Here is a 25,042-nt window from a genome sequence, read left to right as displayed (position 1 = left end):
ATTAACTGTTACAAACTAATTTGCAGTGAAGTAGCAACTTCTGGGAGAGTTCTGGATTTGCCATCGCTTCCGTCATTTAGCAACTTCCCTTTCAGTTAAACATACTTGCTTTGGAAGTTCTTTGTGCTCCAGCTAATTCTTTTTTGTTTTTTCTTTCCATTACCTAGGTGGAGCTGGACAGCAAGTTTGGTAACCAGACATGTGGTCTTTGTGGGGATTACAACGGAGTTCCAATCTACAATGAGTTTATTAGTGGAAGTGAGTCATATATGCTATGTGCTATGTACATGTATAATATATGCTTTGTCACAGTTGTCACAAAATACAGGCTCATAAGCATTGTGTATAGGAGCATCACAGGAGGGCACATTTTACCTCAGATATTTCTGTGTTGGTCCCAAAGTGAACATTATGAGCCAGTGCTGCTTTCCTGATCTAAGATGCTTTTATTCCAGATGCATCACTTTTTTCTCTTCTCTGCTGGCCTTCTTTTCTTGTTTTGATGGTTAAATTAAGTACACTTAAAATAGAGATAATTCAGAACAGAGATCCACATCTGACAGACAGAGATTGTATCATAGTCACTGTTTTCCTTTATCAATAGAGTATCAGGAATCAGATGTTCCTTGTTGTCAATTTTTTGTTCTTAGCAAGGCCTCCTGTTAATTTTTTCTCACAGCTGCAAGCTACAATTCAATTACATATGGGAATTTACAGAAGATCAGCAAACCCAATGATGAGTGTGAAGACCCTGATGAAACTCGGGCTCTCCCAAGCTGTAATGAGCATGTGAGTAAGCCTAACTGTGACCTTCACTTTCATGGACACATGGAGACATCCTTGCACTGTGAGATGTTAGTGTGTGAAGAGATGGGAACACTTTGTCCATTCCAGGGCAAATGATTTCTTCTTCTTTTCTTGTGTAAATGTAGCTCATCCGGAGATTATGGTTTCTATTACCAGAAAGGGAAGTGTCAAGAAGCTCAGGTACTTACAAGTTTCTTAAATACTTTTACTCTTCCTTCCCAGCGTGATGAATGTGAGAAGTTGCTGACCTCCTCTGCATTTGCTGATTGTCAGTCACGCCTCAATCTGGAAATGTACATCCAAGCCTGCATGCAGGACAAGTGCGCATGTAAAGGAAATGAGGACTCCTTCTGCCTCTGCAGCACCATTTCTGAGTATTCTCGCCAGTGTTCACATGCAGGTGGCCGGCCGGGTGAATGGAGGACAGAGGACTTTTGCTGTAAGCAGCTATATACATTTTATAAAGAAAAAATATCTCATGGGTGTAGCACTGTTAAGCATTTAAATAAATTCTTCCTTAACAAGGTTATAGGCGTATACCATGAATTACATACCAGTAGTACAATAAAGAACATACCATGTTCTTTCCATTTTCTTCTTCTATTACCTTTGTTATTAAGAAGTATTTTTCAGCAAGTAGAAATTATGTTCCTATTAAAAAGCTTGAGAACTGATGCTGTAGGTCAGTAAGATAATTCATAAACAAAAGAAGAAAATATAAAAAACGAACAAACAGGGAAAGCAATTCAGAAACAGTCAAATATTAAAAATACTTTGCAAAATGGAGCCTGGCTTGGGACACCAGTTACTTGAAGTGAGTGGGTCATATGATCTGTGATTTGTGAGGAATGATGGACTTAACATTCAAATAATGTGATATCTTTCTCATTTTTTTTCAGTCAAGACATGTCCTGGCAACATGGTCTATAGAGAAAGCAGCTCACCCTGCATGGATACTTGCTCACACTTGGAAATCAGCAGCCTTTGCGAGGAACACTACATGGATGGTTGTTTTTGCCCTGAAGGCAAGTGTATTTCTCGTTCTTGTACATGTATATGTCTGTATTATTTTCACTTGTCTTTAAAAGAAAATGAAACAAGAACAAAACCAGGAGAACTAGCAAAGGAGGTCATAATTAAAATACTAAATGAAGTCAAATAATATCTTAAAAATTACTACTGCTACTAATTTTATTGAGTGAAATTCTAAGGCTTACAGTCAATCTTAGGAAAAAAAAGATTACAGTGATAGGCTACATGGTATGCCAGAACGTCTGAAAATTTGAACATAAAAATTTTTGAGATTGTTATTGTATACTTTTTCATTTGTGTATAATTATGCAAATGGATTGACCTAGATTTTCAAAGCTGGATTAAAGTATTTTCCATGTGTCTTATGATACAAAAAAGTAGAAACACTTTTCTTCAGTTTTGGTAACCTCAGCCTCTATTTTCTGTGTCAAGCTGAGTGTCCCTAATCTCAGTGTTTCTCCTCTGTGGAAACTGCCAGTTTCAGAAGGAACTGTAATAGGTTGCTGTTTTGCTTTACAGGAACGGTGTATGATGATGTCACTGAAAAAGGCTGCATACCTGTTAGCCAGTGCTACTGCAGACTCCATGGAAAGGGGTATTCACCTGGAGAAACCATTACCAATGAATGTGAAGAATGGTAAGGATCACGGTCATCCGGCTTTCTTCAATTGTATATGGGTCTGAACTTTTCAATCTTTCACTTAGTTGTAGATGACTTCCTGAAAACATTCTGAACTTAAGTCTATGTTGCATGTCTATACACCCACTTTTCTGAAAGATTTTCTCATATCTGTAGCATGCGATGAGGGAAATCTTAAGAAAATGGTCAAATTTTAAATTTTAGAACACTTGGGTATAGCTTGCATTTTGCTAGCTGTACAGATGCTTTCAGTGCTCTCAGTTCCTACAATATATACATGTATTTCTGGATTATTTATTGTTTGTTTATAGCACCTGTGATTCAGGCAGATGGACGTGCAAAGATTTACCCTGTCCAGGCACGTGTTCAGTGCAAGGAGGTTCCCATATTACTACCTTTGATGGGAAGAAATATACCTTCCACGGAGACTGTTACTATGTGTTGGCCAAGGTACTGTGTACTGTAGGGCTTTTCTCTCACACATTAAATGTGTCTATGCACTCATATGTAATAGCTGTGAATTGTTGCTTTATTCCACTTTTATGGGATGAGGGAAACAGAAATGTTAAAAGCCTCACTGGAAAATTTAGGATGGGCTGGTTTTGCCTCATGGGAGGGTTGGGCACTTACTGCAATGGATGTCTTACCTAGTCTCTTAGCAGACTGCATATGCTGTCATTTCACAGTGGAGTCTTTCACGTAGAAAAAAAAACAAGAAGCATACTGACTGCATGGATAGGTAGACAGTAAAGATTCTGCAGTTCTCAGAATTAGAATGTCTCAGCCAGATCTGTTATAGCTATTTCTGTGTCTGTGTCAAAGTCAGCTAGGGAAAAGAGCTTGGCAGCTATTTCTTTCATTTGTCCCTAAAATATCTGGTGCAGGTTTTCCAAAGATTTTGTTGAACTAGAAACTGTACCATTCCTTTTTTTTCTTGGATAGAGTTCATCTTATGAAACTAGTGCTAAAATTGAGATTTTAATAGCTGAGATCTATAGCAATTGCTATTTTAACCTATGACTATAGTCTTGGAAAGTCTCTTTTGGAAATCATCTTGCATGAGAGATTTTTAATTAGACTAATGGACATTTATTTCCCTGCAATTGTAGAGTGCTGTGAATAATAATCATGCCCTCCTGGCAGAGCTGGCTCCTTGTGGCTCCACAGATGGACAGACCTGTTTGAAGACTGTTGTGCTGTTAGTAGATGACAAAAAAAATGTAAGTGTTGTTTGGGTTCTGCTGGGTGTTCTGAAAATTAGCATACATCCCAGACTGTTCCAGAGTCATCCGAAGAGAGTGAATAACAGATCTCAGAAAGGCTGATAAAAAATCTAAAGCTTTCGCCTCGAGAATTCAAAATAGGACTCAGACAAACAAATGCTGAAATTCAAATAAGCTAACATTTTCCCCTTTCTTTGCTCTCTGCCATGTCTCACCGTCTTCCAGGCTAGTGAGAAAAAGAGTACCATCCTTCCTCCCCTCATGGTATTTTACTTTTCTTCAGATTGATTTCATAGATCTAATTGAGTCTTTTTCAGAAGACATCCAAACTTTGAATCTTCATACCATCTGGCCTTCTTGAATATTTGTATTTCATTCACTAATAATGTAAATGAAAGTGATGGGAAATCTTCCGCATGTGCTTTTCCGCATTTCTGATTCATATTTATGTAAAGTCTTCATATTTACTTAACTATTATGTTTGATTACGGGAATACCTATACTATGTTTATACATAACTTTACATACGTAAACATGATTTTTTCTCCCGTGTTTCAGGTCTTCCATGGCCTTACCAGCAAAATTAAAAAGACAAACCAGATCAGAAAAGCATTTTTTGTTCCTGTGTGTACAAAGTAGCATTTTATAAGGAAGCTTAACAATATACTTTCATACTACTACAGAATCATACTAAACAATTACATTTACCATTACCATTGCTTTTATAGAAAACCAGAATTAGCTATATATCCTGAAGGCCCAACATTTTCTTCTACTTGTGTAACCAAAGTGTTTAATAAATGACAATTCATTTTATTACTTGCTGTATATTGTTGTAGACAGATGTAATCAAAACACTGAATAGGAACCTTACTTCTATCATACAGGCCCACTGCCACATTCAATTTTAAGACAGATTCTTCCTTTCATAGATTTTAAGTTCTAGCCACAGTCTAAATATGCAAAACGTTTTCTCTCTCCCCTCTTAAAAAGTTGTTTTTCTATCAATTTCTGTTCTTCTCTTTCTGTTTGATATCTGGAACCTCATCAATCCTGTTTCCTTTTATACAGGTAGTGGTTTTCAGATCAGATGGCAGTGTGTCACTGAATGAGATGACAGTGAATGTGCCTCATGTGTCAGGTAAGGACCGCGGCCTTACATGTTGTCAGGAAGCTGATTCTCCAGAGGAGGTTGTATTTTTTCAGAGCTAAAAGTTGGAGACAGGCATATGGAATTTGTTCAGATGTTGAAACAAGAATTAAATGTATTTGGAATGATTTTGAGGTAAATGTGGTTTGATAGCTTCTACTGAGAATTTAATGGACAGATTTATTAGGTATGCATGTGATGGTTGGAAAAAGAAGTCCCTTCACTTTTTTTGATACAACTTGAATATATTTTGGCATGTAACTTGGGAAAGAGAAATTGTTATGGCTTAAAGTGAGTAAGTCAGTTTCCCTAAAAAGAGGGGTATTTAGACTTTTCCGAGTCTGGGTATGTGATGTGGGGATGTTCTGGATCTCGGTGATGTTAAGGCTCAAGCTCCCACCTCCTCTCCATGACTTTTTTGGTCCATGGGCAGAAAGTGTGGAAGAAGGTGAGTGCTATATTAACCAAAGCAGGAAAGATAGATGTACTATGTAGCATCCTCTTATCTTCCCTGCTAGCTTGGGATACCTGCATCTCTTTATATAATCAGTAGACATAGATACTTTCAGAATATGACTTATATGACCGAATTCACAAGCCTAAGTTCTGGTGGGATGTAATTATCAAACAGCAGCTGTAAGGTCCTAAAGTAATTTCTGAAAGCAGCGTAGAGCTTCTACAATCTATCACCCCTTTTTAGATATGCTCATACAGCACATTGACACGGTATGTATTCATGGAAGGACAGAGTCGTGAACCCTTGTGTAAAAGCAATTACAACATCTTAGATGCAAGTTTAGAGAAATTAAACTGTTATGAGCAATAAAACAGACCGTCTAATAAATAGGGAATATAATAATAATAATAATTTGCTGTAGGAAATTATTTATCATTAATTAGGAAACCCAGTTCCTCTACCATACTGATTTTAAATGTCAGTTCTAGCGATTGTTCTATAATGACTGGATTATGTTATGCTACTCATATAAAATATAAGAAAATCCACAGCATCCTGTTATTTTTGCTTACCTTATAACAAACTGAGGCACATTTGCATTTGATTTAACATCTCCTCATTCCATTTCTCAGAGATGTTTATGCTGAGTCACAGTCTGTCATTGCAACTTGTTTTGAGGCAATCATATTAATTTAAACACTATCATCCTTTTTCCATATGAAAACACTTTCATTTAGCAATATGAAAAAGGCAGTCTGTGATCTAAATCCAACGCTTTTTTGTAATCTTTAAGCTAATAAGTTAATAAAAATTGTTTATTTCAGCAACCTTATGTGCGTGTTTACAGCACAGTTCATGTTTTGTTTTTCAGCTAGCTTCTCGGTTTTCAAGCCGTCGTCTTACTACCTCATTGTACAAACTTCTTTTGGGCTTCATCTGCAGATTCAGTTGTCTCCAGTCATGCAACTCTTTGTGACTGCGGATCAGTCAGTCCAAGACCTTCAAGGCAAGTGCCCGCTAAAATGGGAAGCAAAGCCATGCATTTCCACAGCTGTCAAGTCATATATTCTTTACATAGGTGGTAATTCATAGACTTACATAATGGTTCGAGTTTGAAAGGACCTTAAAGTTCATCTAGTTTCACCCTCCTGCCATGGCAGGGACGCCTTCCCCTAGATTACATTGCCCAAAGCCCGAACCAACCTGGCCTTAACCACTTCTAGGGCTGGGAAATTCATAGCTTTTCTGAGCAACCTAATTCAGAGCCTTACGACTCTTATGGTGAAGAATTTCTTCCTTAAATTAGATTAAGAGGATGATCTCTTGAGGCAAAGATACGATCATGAAGGCTATTTGTCTTGAAGACTTAAGATTTAAAATTGGTCTCCTAAACCTTCAGTACTTACAGAAAGCATTAATGTTGAGGTTGAAGCGTCAACTATATTAGCTTCTGTCTGCACTGTTTATGATCAGTTGTCTCTTTGCCTTGCAGAATGAGAATGAGTAATAGGGAAAATGTTTACTTTTTTAATAGGTCTTTGTGGAAATTTTAATGGAATGGAAGGTGATGACTTTAAAACAACCAATGGGTTGGTAGAAGCTACAGGATCTGCCTTTGCTAACACGTGGAAAGCTCAGTCCACCTGTGCAGACCAAGTAGAAAAGCTGGAAGACCCCTGCAGTCTCAGCATTGAAAGTGGTAAGCACACTAATAAGACAAAGGGTTGGCTCTTGTCAGGAAGAGCTGCTGTATATTACTGCAGCTGGCATGGAAGAGTTGCATTGTGACATTGGTGGACTTCAGAGGACTGTCAAACTAGTAATTCATTTATTTAAGTGTGTATAAATACTACCACTAATTTCACATCAAATTGGAGTGAAAGTTTAAGTTGTGGTTGGAGTGGAATTCTGAGCTGGAACACGGGGAAACAAGGTCATTATTATTTTTTCTTTCTATCTGCAAAGGCAGGTTGTATATTGTAGTATTATTTCTTCTTATATTTAGCTTAACAATGATGGTCTCCAAATGAAAAGGGCTGTCACAATTCTATGTAGGCAATTTGCAGCAGTAAAATACAATTTCTGATTTTATGATTGTGTCTAATGCTAGATATCTGAGTCATAGAGTGGAAGTACATCTACAGTGACTACATGTAGTTTCTCCACTCCCCAGAGTTGGCAGTTCTCTCATCCGTATTGTTACATTGCATTTATTGATGTAACAACATAACTAGACATGGCACAAGGAAGATAAGTGAATGTAATTAATATAATTACGTAATACGATTTTTTTTCTCTTTGCAGAAAATTATGCTGAGCATTGGTGTTCTTTGCTGAAAAACACAGAGGGCCCTTTTGCAAGATGTCACTCAGTCGTTGATCCTGCAGAATACTATAAGGTATTGTAATTTTGCACTCTTCTTAGTACTGCTTTATTTCAGATGGATGATGTAGACATTTATCATTGTTCAAATATAAGAGACATTACTGAATAGTGTGACCATAAAAACTGGTGAAGTTTTTACAGTGGTTAGTCAAGCAAAATAGCGTATATCCGAAGTATCTCCTGTAATGAGATTCTAATGGAGTGCTTCTTTAGAAAAAGTATATTCTTCTTTTTTTTTTTTTTTAAACTGGAAAGAAGATTCAACAGATACAGGTATACACAGAAGTGCAAGTGATGTTTACCTGAGCAAAAAAGAAATTCCTGTATTTGCAACATTCTTAGAACCCAATGTGAGCTCAAGTTTTCTGAAGATATTCATAGATCTGGTTTACAGTTTGCCATTATAATTTTTAATTTTTGTGGATCTCTGCCTTTCTAAGTTGTAACTGAGAAAGGATGATATCAAAATCCTTTATGGAAAATGTTGTTAGGAGGCTGGCTACTTTATAAAGATTCAAGAGGCCTGGCTTTTTATTTTGAATGAAATGAAGCAACACTTCCAGTCTCTGGGCTTTATCCATTCCTTCAATAGTTCTCTGATCATGGGAATTAATAAAAATGACACCAGAGAAAGAGCACAGGATATTTTATAGCAACCAAGTTGGAATAGCCAGTTTTTTTCCTGTGGTTTTTTGACCCTTTCATTCCTTTTTCAGCAATGTAAATATGACACCTGCCTCTGCAAGGACAATGAGGAATGCTTGTGTGCTGCCCTGTCCTCTTATTCGAGGGCCTGTGCTTTCAAAGGGATCATACTGGGTGGCTGGAGGCAAAGTGTCTGCTGTAAGTAATGAAACTGTGATTCCTATGAAATCAATTAGCCGCCAGAAATGAACAGGATTTCTCTGCGTTTGGTTCTTAGTGATCTTGATGTTAAGGGATCCGGAGTATCTTAGAAACATCCAATGGAATTAAAATAGACAATGCTTTTACTGTTTGTCTTAATGTGCTCTGTCTCTGGTTGTCAATATGTGAAATAAGTGGGTATGAAAGTAGCTACTGTTGGTAGCAGTTAAAAAGAAATCTTCAACTGATAAACTAAATTAGACTAGTACTACTTATGAGTTATGGTATTTTTGTACTTTAGTAAAATCAAAAGGAATATTTTTACTATTACATGCTGCACAGCCAAAGTAACTGAAATAGAAACATCAAGGCTAAACTGTTCATCCTGCAGTCCTTGTGTATGAGTTTGCTTTTTTCTTCTTCAGCTGATGAAGTGTCTGCCTGCCCAGGAAATCAAATCTTCCATTACAATCTCACAATGTGCCAGCAAACCTGTCGTTCCATTACTGATGGTGAGAAGTACTGCTTGCAAGACTTTGCTCCTGTGGATGGCTGTGGCTGCCCAGATAATACATACTTGGATAACCAGGATACATGTGTGCCCATCTCCAAGTGCCCATGCTATTACAAGGGGTCATACCTGGAACCTGGGGAATATGTTACAAAAGATGGAGAACGTTGGTATGTTTTATTGCATCTTCCTGTTTGTTGAGATAAAAGCCCTTTATAAGTTACTTTTTAAGTATAAGCCATTTGGCTATTCGTGATGCTTTAATGAACACTTGTAATATGATTCACGCTATCTTCATGTTGAGCAAAATATCTTCTTGTTGCAATGTAATTTATTAATAAGTGAGAAGTACATTTTTGTTTTGAGTTGTTATTACTGGCTTTCACAATTAAATGTGAACCTGAGGCTGTACTGTCAATCGGTCATTTTTGAGCAAAGGGGAAAAGGAAGATAAAAGGCTAGCTTTTATGTTTTATTGTTTGCCTTTCTGTCAGAGACCAATTGCTTGTTTTCCACTGCAGGGAGGTCCCCTTAATAGGTATTTACTGTATCACTTGAGAGCAGCTTTCCCAAGCCTAGTATTTTCAGTCATGAGCCCTCTGACAACTGTTTACTGAATTAATCATAAATGCAAAATGTTAAATACTTCCTTGTCTCCCAAGGAGGGTAAGAAGCATACAAGACAACAGATCTGCAGCATATGAATTGAACAGGCATGAAAATTTATTGTGTAGCCAAATTGAGGCTTTGATTTAAATTATTATCTGTTTACTGAGTCACTGCAAAGCACTGATTAATAGAATAGTGTTCTTTCCTTAAAATATAACCTTTATGCATTATGACTAAAATCTCTCCACACCCTTTCTCCAAGTGAGTGTTCATGAGTGCACTTCAATAGAGTTCACCTTGAAATTTCATCAGTTATGCAGGATGTCTAATCCTTAGATTTAAATTGAAGATACTGAGCTTACATTTTTTTGAATTTCTGTCTTACCTCACTTCTTTCCTAGTGTTTGCCGAAATGCAAAGGTCCAATGTACTTCAGTGACAATGAGAATGAAAAGTAAGTGATGTTCTGTACAATAAAGAGAAAAAAGAAAAAAACAAACAACTCAAGCCCCTCAAACCCCAGATTGCACTTCCCTCTTGAATTCTCTATTTATTTGTTTTGCGTGTTCATTTTTTTTCTCTTTCTGTGGAACAGTTGTGCGTTTTCACTTTGTTCTGTCTTCACAAGGATAGGCATTCCTTAGGGTTTGTGTCCCAGTGACTACTACCCTTCACATTTGTTTTGGCTTTTCTTGATTCACCTAAATCAACAATACGCATTTCAGGTATAACAGAATGTACTTCAAACAAAACCTACTTTGACTGCAATGCATCCCCAGACTGGACTTCACGGACACCTGTGCAACTTCGCTGTGGTACTTCTCAAATTGATCTTGTATGTATTCAGTTATTCTCAATTTTCTTTATTTTATTAATAATTCTGTTAATTCTAATAATTCTATTTATTAATTATTAATTTTATCTTTATTAATGACACAGCACAACAGCATTTCAGAAAAAGCAATTGTAACTAACAATTTTCATATCTCTTTCTTTTAATCTTTTTTTTCCCAATAATTTCAATGTGCTACCAGTATCACTGCAATTCCACTCTTGTTTACCTTCTTTTTTGTTTTCATTATGTTCTTCATTATGTTTATGTGGGAGTTCAGTACATGTACCACCCAAGTGAAATACAATTCAAATTCACAAACGAAGAAGAAAATACCTTAAGAACCTAAAAAGAAAAGCCTTATAAAACAATTTGTCATGGGACTGTTTGGTTATAAACGTTGTTTGTACCAAAATGAAGTGAAGAAGTGAAAGAAAAGTTTAGTGCCTTTTCCTAATGTACCAATTATTCTTTATATTCCTTAGTATCAGGGTGAGTGTGTCTCAGGCTGCGTGTGTCCTGAAGGTTTGTTTGATGATGGTAGAGGGGGCTGTGTAGAGGAAGAGGACTGCCCATGTATTCATAACAGCGACTGGTATAACCATGGACAGAGCATAACAGTGGACTGCAACACCTGGTATGTTGGTGTTTTTTTTTGTATTCTCTGCTAGAATATATTCCATGTAGTAAATTAATAGTAATACAGTGACTATGATAGCTGCAAGTACAAAGTCTTTATTTTCAGGCATATTTTTTCCTGTTTGAGGAAGGACAGTTTGTACTGAAAACATGAGGGTAACTAGCAACTTCTGCTTTCAGTAGGCACCTCTTATTAGGAAAACATATTCATTTTTTAGACATAATCACTAACCGATCTAAAATATGTACTGGGCTAGAGCTAAAAGTCATGTGATAAACTTAAAATAGGCTGAACTATTGAATTTGTTACGTAAGACCCCAATTAAAACCAAAATGGATATTGTGCACATTATCGTGTATTAGGTATGTTCCGCAGTTTTCTAAACAGCACACTGTTGATGAGATCTGAAAAGTCAACTCTTCCACTCTCTTCTAGTACCTGCCAGAAGGGTATCTGGAGCTGCACTGAAAATGTGTGCTATGGGACTTGCATGATATATGGAAGTGGCCATTACATCACCTTTGATGGAAAATTCTATGACTTTGATGGAAGTTGTGAATATGTGGCTACTCAGGTAATGCTTATCAGGACTGACCTGGAATCTTACAGTGCTTTCTGATTGCCTTGAAGATCTATTTTCCTTTCTGATTTTATTATTACTTATTGGCTATCACCACCGTTCCTGAGATGATTGCAGAGTATGCAAAGATAAATTCTGTACATTTAGCATAGTCAAGTTATGAGACTGTTTTCTTCTTTTACAGTATTCATAAATTGTATGTAAAAGGACTAGTTTATAGTGAGAGTTAAAGCTTATCATCGCAATGTGAAATAAGTAAAAAATCTGAGTTTACAAAACAAAAATTTAAAGATACTTTCCTCATTTGATTTGTTGTACTGCTTGTTTCCCAGATTTTGTCATACATGAGACTTTGCGTACTATATACATGCAGAGATGTAGGTGTATCTGTTTGTGCATCTGTAAAAATATATTTATGTAGGTAGTAAAAATTTATATGCTGTGGATATTTGGCTGTTTGTAATTATTATTATTAAATTGAAATAAAGTTTAAATGTTCTACTCAATTTTTTGTGCTCATTTGTTCATTTATCCACAGGATTATTGTGGTGACAAAAATTCTGGCGGCTCATTCAGTATCATCACAGAGAACGTCCCTTGTGGAACTACTGGAGTCACCTGCTCAAAGGCCATTAAAATGTTTATAGGGGTGAGTAATGAGTATTCAGTGAGTGTATATTCAAGTATTTCATAGAAAACGGTGCTCCAAATATACAGAGATACAAAGACAGCTATAATAGGTAAAGGTTAAAGACTCTATCAAATTAATGTGTAAAACTCTAGATTCTCAGCTACTGAAGTCTCTTCAAGTTGTCTCAAACAAAGGTGCTACACTGCTTTCTGTCATCCGACAGACTTCGAGCTCTTAGTTTCAATCTGAGTTGTACTCTTCTGAGTATGTAATAATTTATTTCATCATAAAAGTTAGTGTTATTATTCTTCTCATTTTTTTTTATCATTTAGAAAACTGAACTGAAGCTGGAGAACAAGGATTATAAAGAAATTCAGCGAGATATTGGTGATGATGTGTATTACCAGAACAGGACAGTAGGTCTCTACCTTGTTATTGAGGCTAGCAATGGTTTGATGCTTATCTGGGATAAGAAGACCACTGTTTTCATCAAACTGACTCCTGATTATAAAGTAAGTTAGAATCTGTCTGTCTTTTTCTGAAACAGAAGTATGAATGAGATAAGGAAACACAGATAGTCTTCTTTTCTGACTGTGAGCTTAATCCTATATCTCTGCACATTGATGATTAGCTGATGTTCCTACTGTCACACCTTGGCAGGGTTCTACTAGAGTTTCTTATGTGACAGAAGATGCATAGCATATGATTGCATTAAAGCTAAGTGTCTAAGACATTCTGAGTTTTTGAATATTAAGAGCCAGGCATCCAAAGTAATTAATGGGGTTCTGAATTGACTGAATACGCACTCAGAAACCTGTATGGAATCTGAGCCCTGAGTTAAAACCAGGCTTCCCATGCAATGTCTGGAGATGGATCAGATTTCTGAAAATCAGCATGCTGAATTAGGGAGTACTACGTTCATTGCACTAAATGAGGAGGTGCAGGGTTTTGTAACAGGATCATACTATTCCTTCAGAAAGCTGGTGTGCCTTAATTAGCACTACCAAAAATTCACTACTGCAGATGGGTTGCTAAATTCTTTCCTTCAAGAAAAATTAGCGCCTCTTTTGTTTCACGGATAAAGAAGTGATGCTAGTTACAAAATGAAATTCTCTCGGGTTTATATTAATAGTATTCATATAATAATTGAGAATAATGGAAATTAAATAGTGGAGAATAAATTCATTCTTCTCAGCTGAAAGAAGCTTAGCCACTCTTCAGTGTTATGAGTGGAATGAAGAGACACGGAGACATAGAAATACAGTAGATATAATTGGTTTCAAAGAAGGGAAACATGGCAGCTGAGTAGTTTGCTGAGTACACAGTCAAATGAAAGTTTAATTTCTGTATAAATGATTTGCAAGATGAAAATGTATCATTTACACGGAGAGTCTGTTGTACTTATTCATGTGAATGTTTTATTCTAACTTCATGAGAGTCTGTTTCTCACTTCCACGATATATTTAATAACCATGGATATTTTCATTTCCTTTTACAGGGGAAAGTGTGTGGTCTGTGTGGCAACTTTGATGACAAGTCCAGCAATGACTTTACAAGCAGGAGTGGGCTGCAAGAGACAAGTGCTTTGGCGTTTGGCAATTCCTGGAAACAGTCATCTGTGTGCCCTGATGTCACAGAAGAGATTAAGCCCTGTGATCTGAAACCACATCGCAAGTCCTGGGCAGAGAAAGAATGCAGCCTTATCCTGAGTGAAATCTTTAAAATTTGTCATTCTAAGGTTTGTAGATGGCAGTAAGCGATGGGATAGCACAGTGCATTTCTGTTACTGCAGGAATAACAAGATTATCAGAAAAGAATGAAGAAATAGTTAAGTAGACCGACCTTCAGCTAAGTCTTCGGTATAACTAGAGGTGTCAGCACATTTCAGCTAGCTGTGACAGAGTAGTTTGAGTTACAACTGTTACAAATTTGTCATCAGAGGTGCCAGCCTCAACTGTGAGAGCTCATATTTATCACCAGATTTTTGCAGGTTAGCTTCATAAATCTAGCTTGAATAGGTATCTGTGCTGCAGTTGTACCATCTCTTGTAGAGAAAATGTCACAGCTATAAATTTTGAGAGGGCTTGCAATCATCAGACCCATCTTCTGGCAGAACCACATGCTATACTCAAAATGTGACTGCTGAAGAGACTGCTGCTCCTGTTAATATTCAAACCTCAGAAGTGATTTACTTGGAAATCACTGACTGTGCAGTTTAGGCAAGCTTAACTGTTAGTACTGTGGCCTAAACTGTCATAGCACCTCTCTATTTTTTTTCTTTCTGGAAGTATACCAATATTAACAATTTTTTTTATTTCATGGTGGAAGAGTCACAAAGAAATAAATTTTTCATTAACTTGTGTTTCTATATTGATTTCTTCAGGAGATAAAATCCAATCCAAATTTCTCCTTCTCCAGTCCCACGCAAAAATGTTGAAATGTTTTCCTAATGCGTGACTGGATGAACTCCAAAAAACTGGCAAGCACAAAATTATTTCCTTTGTATTCACTATGAAGCACAGCCTTTCTGAGACTGGTGGCTAGCAAAACTTGCTGGAAGACAAAGAATTGACTTGCTGGAAGACAAAGACTTGCATTCATCCAACTTGGTATTCAGAGCAGTAGAATGGAACTCTGTTAGAAGATGCGGGTATTTAAAAAAGACTTTTTAAAAAAGTCGCTTTATGAAGGTGTTATACTACTTTATACTAAATACATGAAGCAATTTCTAGCCTATACTGTTCAGTAGTTCTTAGAAACGTTCTCATTCCTGCCCAGCTCAGTTCCCATTGTCTCATGAAGCATCTCAGGCTTTATTAGTTTGGAGATGAACTGGGGCATCTTTTCTTTTTCCAATAGGTGAACCCATCTCCTTTCTATGATGCTTGTGTTCATGATGCCTGCTCTTGTGACAGTGGTGGAGATTGCGATTGCTTCTGTTCTGCTGTTGCTGCATATGCACAAGAATGTACCAAGGCTCAGGCCTGTGTTTTCTGGAGAAGTCCTGATATATGCCGTGAGTAACAGCTAAGCACAACTGTATGTTTCTGTCTGCTGTCAGGGACCTTATTAAATAAATTATGAATACTGCAGGGCTGTGCTTGCTGTGCGACGTGACTTATTTTCACAGCATTTCAAGGAACAACCAGAACTAGTAAATTTTTTACGGCGATGATTTTTTTATTCAGCCTAAATTTTTGGGGAGTGATGATAGTGTTAGGAGTTTTAAGGCTAGGTGTTAAGTGGTCCTTTTGTTTTTCTTGATAATTGGTGCACTGCAGCTCCTGTTACCTTTCTTCTCTTTTATTTTGACAAATTATTCAGAATTGGATTTTTTTAAAAGTAGATAGAAGTACTCCTGTGTATTGAGTGTATTAAGCAGTGTCCATTAACAGTGCTCATACTAGAAGTCATAAAATAATGTAAAACAATATTAAAATTATATTTTCCCTCCCCCTAAATAGTGTTCAAAATGAAATTTTCAGATTCTAAATTCCAGAAATAACAATTTAGTTGTAAAAATTTATTCTGATTCAAAATTAAGGCTAGTTCAGGTTTTCCAATGTAAGAAGCTGGTGATATAGAAAAGTTCCTTCCTCTGTCCATAGTCAGCTAAGCTGAATTCTGTTAATGTTGTACCCATAATATCTCATTTGCTTGTTCTTGACCTGCTGGAGGTGACTCAGCCCATGTCGTACAGCAAGGTAGAGCTACTTTGAATAAATACACTGCAAGAGATTTTACAAATTTGCTAGTAGATAGGGGAAAAATACTCACAGAAATTAGCCCTTCATTTTAAATTTAAATAAACACTAATTCTTGCTTTTTTGTGTGTGGTTTTAATCAAACATTTTCCTCCTGCAGCTTAGATGTTTAATATCAAAATCCCCAATTTTGATCTCAAATTTTGACATAGTCTATGTTTATGTGTAATAGAAGAAAGTCCAAGTCCTGTACCTCAAGATAATTTTGCAAGCTTAACTTGTAGATTAGTTTAGCTTTTATGTTTAAACAACCGGGCCTGAGCTTCATTGTAACAACTGTATTTTTAATCAACTTTACTTTTTTCTCATCAGCAATATTTTGTGACTACTATAACCCTCGTAACGAGTGTGAATGGCACTACGAGCCTTGTGGCAGCAATGTCATGACTTGCAGAATGATTTATAATGTCAGCACCAACTTTTCAGTTCCATACCTAGAAGGTAATAAATTCCTTGCCATTTCAGTCTTCTATTTCATAAAACTTTGTCAAAGTATATTTAATAACTGTGGATTAGTCATTTAGCTTGACAAGATATTCTTAATTCTGTTTTCTTGAATTTGTGTCTCCGGTCATAAAATAAATTTTCATATAATTTAATTTGTTATTTATTTAGATGAGTGGATGATAGTTACATTGCTAACAGCCCCAAAACTAAGTCTCTGCTTGGATAATATCCTGAAACATAGGATTATTACACCATTTTTAACCGTATCTAAGAGCTTTTCAAGAATTGGAAAACCTTTTACATGATAAAGAAACAAATTACTGGTGGTTGTTTTTTTTAAATCTTAACTTTATTTATATGCTTATAGCTGGAAAAGGGGAACTTCAGGGTCCAAGAATATGACTGAGATTACAAGTATCTTCTGTTTTACTAAATGATAAAGTTGGAGAAAACAGGCATATTTTTGTCCTTCCCGGAAGTTTGGCTTTATGATTTTAATCCTTGAACTGATGGTAAATACATTAAAAAGAAGGAAACAAAATAAAAATATAAAAAGAAAGTTGGCCCAATAGTTTGAGATGGGTTGTCTTAGATTATTAAAAAGGCTTGGAAAGAGTTGGAAGGCAGATCATCATATATCTAATTGTCTTTCCATCCAATTACCTTTCTAAATAATAATTATTTTATATTCATTGGAAATATAGGGTAAGCTTACTGTTGTTAGAACATTTTTTGTACAGTCGTGCAGTGTGAAGTGATAGTGGAAGGAAGGCTTTGTGTAATTGTGATTCAAATTTTATTAGAGTTTGTTTGGAAGCAGGGCATAATTTTTAGAAGTGTATTTGCATGAGAAATGTAGTGAGGACTGACAGATAATTACAACTTGCAGATTGAGTTTTTGTCACTGGTTGAGGGTATGGAAAAATGCAGATAAATTTTCTGCTTGTGGTAGAGACACCTGGTCTATTGATGACACATAAATAAGTTCTAGTATTCCAATAAATGTAGTGAAAACTTGTTCGTTATTGAATGCATTTCCATATTTTTCACAAAGGGATTATTGATCTAGTGATCGCATTTTAATATCTGTAGAAAAATCAGTATGTTTGTGTTCTGATTTAACCTGGCAGGCAGCTCAGCACCACACAGTTGTTCATTCACTGCACTCTTCCCAGTGGCATGGAAGAGAGAATTGGGGGAAAAAAAAAAGTAGAACTTGTAGGTTGAGATTAAAGCCCTTTACTGAGACAGAAAAGGAAGAGAGAAATAGTAGTAATGATTGTGTGTGTGTGTGTGTGTGTGTGTGTATTTACAAAATGAGTGCAGTGTGTGTATTTACAAAACAGTGCAATTTCTCACCACCCCAGCCAGTCCCTGAGCCGTGGCAGCCCTGCCCTGGCCAAATCCCTTCAGTTTTATAGCTTCACATGATCTTATATGGTATGGAATATCCCCTTGGTCAGTCCAGGTCATCTGTCCTGGTGTTCTTCCCTCCCAGCTTCTTGTGCATCCCTGCCACTTCACTGGCAGGACAGTACAAGAAGCATAAACATCCTTGGCTCTGTACAGCATTGCTCAGCAACAACTAAAACATCATTGTATTATCAACACCGTTTTTCTCCTAAGGCAAAAATAACATCATATCATACACTGTGAAGAAAATCTTATTTAGTTCTCTCAGTATTATCAATGAGGATTGCTTAAGTCTTTTGAAGTGGCTAACTGTCCAAGGATTGATTTCAACTGGGAATTTTTGATCTCTTTAACTATGCCTGATTCAGTGAGAATCATTCACTTTCAGAAGATATCGTATCATTGAGTTAACTCATTATACTTTTCTTCACTCTGTATTCTGTGCTACTTGCCATCAACAGGTTGCTACCCCAGATGCCCTCATGAGAAGCCTGTTTATAATGAAGAGACAAATGAATGTGTGGCTGCAGATGAATGCTGGTGTTACCACAATGGTAATCCTGTTATCATTGGTGGAGAAATACCAACAGAAGAAAACTGTACAAAATGGTATGTAAAAATGCAAAAACATTTGAAGTCATTCATGAAATAATTTATGTATGCTGAGCCCCTCGTTTACTTTACTGGGCCTCAAGCATGTTTTTTATTAAGTAGAGATGCAACTTATATATTCTATAAAATCTATACAAATATATTTTATAGAATAGAATATATTCTATATTATATATACAAATCAGAGGGACAGTAGCATTTATTCTAGATGAGACTTAATCTCAAGAAATGCCACTTCCACTACATACAGATTCAAAATTTTTCCTGTATAGTTTTCCAGACCCATAATAATATGTATTTCAAGATGACTGTGTTTTTCTGATAGGTCTGTTAGAATCATTAAACATACTCTTGAAAGTGTCATAAATGATACAATGACAGAAAGCCTAGTTGCGTCTCTAGAGCAATCCTTTGATTCTCATGGCTTTTGGAAAGAGAGGGGCTTCTCTGCCTTGTATTCTCACTTAAGACAAAGATTTCAAAGTCACAGTGGTCTGAAATGATCTGTACTAACCCTGAAGGAGGTAACTGAGTCCTAATTGCTCATTCCCAGAACCATACTAATGATGGAGCTGACATCTGTGAATCCACATGGTGATCAGAGACAAAAACAAATATATAAATAAAATACAACTACTCATAAGAGCAGCTGTTATTACAGCAGTATTGCAACTTGCAATACGAAACTGGTCATGATAGTTTAAGATGTTGCACTTAAGGAATACAAATGATGACTTAGTTTGAGTGAAGTAATAATGGGCAGTATGAGGTGTTGTGATCAGAAACATATCCAGTAGTATGAATGAAGATCAAGTGACAAAATTGTACACTTCTGTGCTCTTGACTCTTCTAGCCATAAAACATCTGTAATGTTTCAATTTTTGAAATCTTTTGCTTTTAGTATCTGTCGCCCCTCAGGATCCATTGAGTGTACACCAATTCCAGGTAAATAATGTTTTTAGGTTTTTTTTTTAATTAAAAAAGTGGGGTTGAAACCGTGAAACCACTATATCTATCACTACAAAGGCTTTCTGGCCGAAGAAATTTTGACAGCAATTTTGTTGAACCCTGATGCTAGTACTTCTTGTTCAGTCTTTTAATCACACTCTGTATTCTTTCTTTCTGTGTCCCATATCTAAACTTGTGGATTTCAATACAAGAGTTTGCACTCTCTGAATGTGTAGTTTCATAGAAAAGTGTCAGAGAGTGAACTGCAGTTGCAATTTCTCTCAAAGTATTTTTAAACCTGGTTTGTAAGTCTGTTTTTCCCAGTCATTGTATACGGGACTTTGTTGGATTTGTGTTATTATTCCTCTAAATATGAGGATAAATTAGTGTGACACTAGATCTAAGCTCCAAGTATAGCTCTCAAAGGAGCATGCACGATACGTTTAAATATTTGTATCCTTAGCAAATCCGCAAGTCTTTTTTTTCCCTTTGTCTTCTACTTCTGTTTTGCTTTTGTCTTCTTCTGATAGTCTTAGTAGAGAACATGCATGCTAAACTCTTTCTTGCAGGATGTCCTTGTGTCATCAATGGAACAAGTTATGATGTGGGAGAAACTGTTGCAACAGTAACGGAGGGCGACATGTGCACAACATATGTTTGTGCAGAAAATGGATCTTTAGTTCCTGGAATCACTTATCCTTGTCCATCAACTACTTCACCTTCAACCATTTCAACCTCTCCTGGTACAAGTACTCTTACCACTATAGGTAAGTTTTCAACAGAGATGCTCATCTAATGATAACTTTATTTAAGGAAAATACTTCAAAGATAGAAAGTACAACAGACTTATCATAGTTGACAAAGTTAGAGTGATACTTGCAAATAATATCTCATTGCACTGAGGAAGATTTTAATGCCTTGAGTTGATTTACCCCTCAATGAAGAAATTGTGACTATAAATGTACAGGATTCCATCTTTTCAGTATTCTGCGGAGATAATAGAAGGGTCTCAGTAGCTACCGCAAAAGTTATAATTAGGATGTTTAAAACTAACATTACATGTTTTCCTAAAACTTGCAGATGATGGAGTAATTTCTTTTTTCTATTTCAGTTACCACAAGTCCTCCAGTAACTACAAGTAAGTTTTAAATATAAAAACAAGTTACCATAAAATGTCAAAGAATGAGTAAATCAAATTACTGAAAAGTGTTTTTAAAACAAAAAAATATTTTAAAGACCTGAAATAGCAAAAAAAACATGATAAGAATAAAGAAGTGGAAGACCTTTAGAGGCTCCAGATTGGTGATTCTATTTTGATACAAAGCTTCTTGTTGAAGAAATCGATCATATTTAACCAATTTTAGAATTCTTTTCTCTTGCAAAAATGGAAAATTGCAATGCATTATTTTAGTCATTAATGGAGCTAAATACAAAATTAACTTCAGAATGTCTTCTGTGAACTCTGACACTGGACCTACGTCTTTTCTTGCAGCTCCGTGCCTGGGATTAATCTGTGATTGGTCTGAGTGGTTTGATGTTAGTAACCCTGAAGAAGATGGTGGTGACTATGAAACCTATGATGCAATAAGAATTGAACATGGAAACAAAATATGTAAAGCTCCTGAAGATATTGAATGCAGGGCTAAAGACAGTCCTGATAAAACCTTAGAGGAACTTGGCCAGAAAGTGGAGTGTAATGTTACGTATGGACTCATCTGTAAAAATGAGGAGCAAGATGCAAGTATCTGGCATCTTTGCTATAATTATGAAATCAGGGTAAACTGTTGTGAATGGCATGAAATTCCTTGTGAGACTACAAGTACACCAAGTTCAACACCAACTGCATCTTCAGTCACCACTGGAACAACTGTGCCCACTACTACAACCCAGCAGTCGACAACAATTACCACCATACCGACACCCACTGCAACCACCACAAGCCAGCCCACACCTTCAGTAACCACACCACTAACTTCAGCCTCCACAGGTAGTTAGCAGACCGGTATTCTCTTTTCTTATCTTGCCACAGGATAAATAACGGACTGTCAGCTACTTAAAGCAGATATTGAGCAGGCATGAAGTCGTATTTTGCTGATTTTGAGCTCTGTCCCTTTCCTGGAGAGAGCATTCTCAGAAAGACATGTTGTGTGAAATTAGAGTAGGCCTTGATTTGGTGTATCATCATGTTAGGCATTGTCTGGGCAGACCTGTGCAGAATTTCTTCATCCCACTTTCTTTCTGTCAGTACTGATGCTTGTCTGTGGCTATAGATCTAGGAAGAAAGGATTCCCTTGGCAGCCTTTGTGGAATGGTTTCACCCTGCAGGGTGCCACTTGCTGTGAACCTCTTTCTCAGGCTACCATTGCACTGCAGAGAGGTGACATAAATTTCAGATAAAAACATACCGCTGTGCATACTTCATTCCTTGACCAGAGCTTCCCCTCTCAGTTCTTACTCTCCGAGATAGCAAGGTGTTATGAGTGATAGGGCTGAGATGGGAAGAACCACAGGGTTTTTTTTCCTCCATCTTATCCACTGGTGGGGATTTTTCATTTAGTGAGAAGCCCAGCAAAGCAATGTGACAACCCTCTTCAGTAGAAAACAGGGCGTCTTAACCATGTATGTGTTTAGATTTGGCCCTACTCTGCTTTCTGGAACCAGAAAGGAAAGGCAGATAATACAGGCCTTTGCTGCAGAAAGCCTGGGCTCAGCCAGCTGTAAATCTGTAGCAGTTAACTCCTAACTTCTGCTCAGTGCCTGTTGTGTCCCACTCATACATATGCTTGCATCTTTACCTGTGGTCTCTGTCCCTGTTGTTCATAATTATTCCTCTTGTTGATGTCTCCCAGTATCAACCACTGCTCCCACACCAACTCCATCGGAGTCTCCAACCAGTACTGCCACCACGACACCCTTCAGCAGCAGCACCCAGGGAACAACACCGACTGTTCCTGGCACATCCGCATCCACTCCGACAGTTACAACCACAGTCCTACCAACAATAGGAACCCAAACCCAGCCTCACCCATCTACACTACCATGTAATTATTTGCTCTGTGTTGTCATGTCTTGCCTTGATAGGGGAGAAATTGTCTACTGGCACCTTAATGTGTACTTTCTTCACCGTAGTACTCTGAAGAAAGCAGTTTATGCAGATTAAAAAAAGAAAAAAAAAATCTCCAGAGCTCTAGGGTACTAAGCTCTCCATTTATGTGAGAGACTGCACAATATGTTTCTGGACGTTAATTCCTATTCCTTGATTATCCTGAGAGCAAAGATATCTTTTTATGGTGCCTCTGCCTACCTTATGCCAATACTGTGCTGATGGAAAGTCTTACTTTTGCTGCTTTTTGGGCTTTGTCCTTCAGCTGGAGAGAGAGAATGTACACAGGAGAACATGTGGTGTGACATGGCTTGTTTTTTGTGGCAATGTCATTCCACGTGCTGTTAGGTCATGGCTTTATTCTATTCCTTCTCTTGCCTTGACTTGGGCTGTTCTGCAACTCTTCTGCAGTTCTGGCTCTCTGAAGGCTGATTTTCCCTGGCAGGATCTGGGGAAAGATTTCAGCCAATAGCTTGCCTCTTGCTGTGGAATGAGACTTTGGGTAGCAAGGTTCTGCCAGAGTTGCTCTCCAGCTTTCCCCATGCTGCTGGGAAGCCACCCAAGATTTTGGCAGCAGTGTGCTTCCAGTGCCTGCTTGCTTTGTGATTGTAATTCTTTCCTGAATTTGGATTTGCCCAGGTGAGAGTTGTGAGAGTCCCTACTTGATCCTGCTCTACCTCATATGTTGCCCTTAGGCAAGTTTTTAGCACACAAGAAGCCGCAAACAGAACATGCCCTGTTTGTGAGGGGGAAACGCACATAGCTCAACAGTGCCTGAGTCCTGATATTGTCCTAGTGTGCTCCATAGGACAAAGAAGGAGAGGCCTGACCACACTAATGAGCTTTGTTGTGGCCAGGGTTGGCTGACTAGTGTAGGTGAGTAGCAGAGTCCAAGGTGCACGCTTGTGTGCATTGGAGGCCCAGTAAATCACCAGTAACTGTGCTGGAACTAACACCAATTGTCTCTGACCCTACTGTTCCTAAATGTTACTCTTGCTGATGTTTCACAGTGAAAAATTGTGACTGCATCTGGACAGACTGGATCGATATGAGTCAACCAGATATATCTGACATGAACAGCGGAGATTATGAAAGCATTACTGAAATAAACAACAACTCCTGGGTCTGCGTGAAAGCTGAGAATATTTCATGCAGAGCAAAAGATTACCCTAACATTTCCCTTGAAGAATTAGGGCAGAAAGTTGAATGCAACGTCAACACAGGGCTTATTTGTAACAATAAGGATCAAGAAAACAATGGCAATATTTCATACTGCCATAACTATGAGATCAACGTCTGCTGCACACCAAACAAAACGGAGTGTATACCAACTACAGAATTGACCACGACAATCAGCACACCAGTGTTGTACTCAACCACTACAACCATAGTTTTCACGTCAACGGTGTCAAGCACTGCTCCCACGCCAACACCAACTATATCTCCCACCAGTACTACCTCTGGCACGATGCTCACCAGCACCACCAGCAGCAGCACCGGGAGCACCACGAGTGTAACTGGCCCGCCCTCATCCATCTCGACCACTGTCAGCCCATCCACACCCACACCAACACCCACCACCTCTGTAACCACTGCTCCCACAACCACGGAAGGTAATGCCTGGTCCTGCTGTTACGTGTTTCCTTGTAGACTTACCCACTAAACCTTTGTTCAATGAACATGTTCCCCAAGCTTGCTGTCAAGCTTTCTGTTTTGCCGTGAGAAGAATGCATTCGTCTTGGGCTGAAAGTCTCTCGTTCCCTTCCTCTGCAGGGCTCTGCAGAAAGTAATTCATCCTCAAACCTGTTAGAACATGCTTAGGTCTTACAGGAAGTCTTGCTTTTGCTGCTTTGAGGTGGTGTCCTTCTGCTGGGGAGGACATTTTCGGTGGGAAGCCTGTTTTGATATGGCATGTAGCTTATTCTTGTGACACTTGTGTTTCAGGTTCTTTTGGGTCGTGGCTTTTCTTACCTTCTTCCCTCTCTTCTGCTGCTTACCCTCTGTTCTTTTCTGCCCCTGACATGTCATTTTTCTTCTGGGAAAAACATGCTTTCCCTGGAAGGTTTCATGGGATAGTCTTCAGATGGAAGCTTGGCACTTATCACCAACAACAACTGCGTGATCCTCACATGTGTTATCACCTCCTTCTAGTGAATCTGTAGTTCCTAATTATTTACTTTTACTGATGTCCATCTACAGTACAATGCACGTTCCCTCCGGAGGACTGCATCTGGACTGACTGGATCGATGTGAGTTACCCACATTATGGCCCAGAGAATGGTGATGATGAGACCTTTGAAACTATTCAGAATAAGCTCCCTTCATGGAACTGTACAAAGGTTGAGAACATTTCATGCAGAGCAGAGAAATTTCCAGACGTGCCTATAGAAGATTTAGGGCAGAAAGTGGAA

General features: G+C 37.7%; 1 protein-coding gene across 1 annotated transcript in view; it reads left to right on the top strand.

Moving 5' to 3' along the window:
• Positions 1-25,042, top strand: part of MUC2 (mucin 2, oligomeric mucus/gel-forming) — an 89,750-nt gene that overhangs the window by 41,765 nt on the left and 22,943 nt on the right. Inside the window, exons 5-34 of the mRNA XM_021402134.1 lie at positions 168-258; positions 680-789; positions 1,030-1,246; positions 1,707-1,832; positions 2,359-2,476; positions 2,791-2,929; positions 3,589-3,699; positions 4,774-4,843; positions 6,181-6,315; positions 6,844-7,008; positions 7,614-7,708; positions 8,412-8,538; positions 8,967-9,222; positions 10,063-10,115; positions 10,387-10,496; positions 10,979-11,130; positions 11,569-11,707; positions 12,252-12,362; positions 12,677-12,856; positions 13,843-14,082; positions 15,204-15,360; positions 16,421-16,549; positions 18,430-18,577; positions 19,482-19,525; positions 20,098-20,295; positions 20,640-20,666; positions 21,021-21,515; positions 22,378-22,569; positions 23,642-24,244; positions 24,831-25,036. Coding sequence (XP_021257809.1) covers positions 168-258; positions 680-789; positions 1,030-1,246; positions 1,707-1,832; positions 2,359-2,476; positions 2,791-2,929; positions 3,589-3,699; positions 4,774-4,843; positions 6,181-6,315; positions 6,844-7,008; positions 7,614-7,708; positions 8,412-8,538; positions 8,967-9,222; positions 10,063-10,115; positions 10,387-10,496; positions 10,979-11,130; positions 11,569-11,707; positions 12,252-12,362; positions 12,677-12,856; positions 13,843-14,082; positions 15,204-15,360; positions 16,421-16,549; positions 18,430-18,577; positions 19,482-19,525; positions 20,098-20,295; positions 20,640-20,666; positions 21,021-21,515; positions 22,378-22,569; positions 23,642-24,244; positions 24,831-25,036 — 4,944 coding nt within the window. The remainder of the gene's footprint in view (positions 1-167; positions 259-679; positions 790-1,029; positions 1,247-1,706; positions 1,833-2,358; positions 2,477-2,790; positions 2,930-3,588; positions 3,700-4,773; positions 4,844-6,180; positions 6,316-6,843; positions 7,009-7,613; positions 7,709-8,411; positions 8,539-8,966; positions 9,223-10,062; positions 10,116-10,386; positions 10,497-10,978; positions 11,131-11,568; positions 11,708-12,251; positions 12,363-12,676; positions 12,857-13,842; positions 14,083-15,203; positions 15,361-16,420; positions 16,550-18,429; positions 18,578-19,481; positions 19,526-20,097; positions 20,296-20,639; positions 20,667-21,020; positions 21,516-22,377; positions 22,570-23,641; positions 24,245-24,830; positions 25,037-25,042) is intronic.

The sequence above is a fragment of the Numida meleagris genome, chromosome 6 (genome assembly GCF_002078875.1).
Source record: "Numida meleagris isolate 19003 breed g44 Domestic line chromosome 6, NumMel1.0, whole genome shotgun sequence".
Classification (NCBI taxonomy): Eukaryota; Metazoa; Chordata; class Aves; order Galliformes; family Numididae; genus Numida; species Numida meleagris.
The sequence above is the reverse complement of the archived record's forward strand: the minus strand, read 5'-3'. Positions and strand labels throughout refer to the sequence as shown.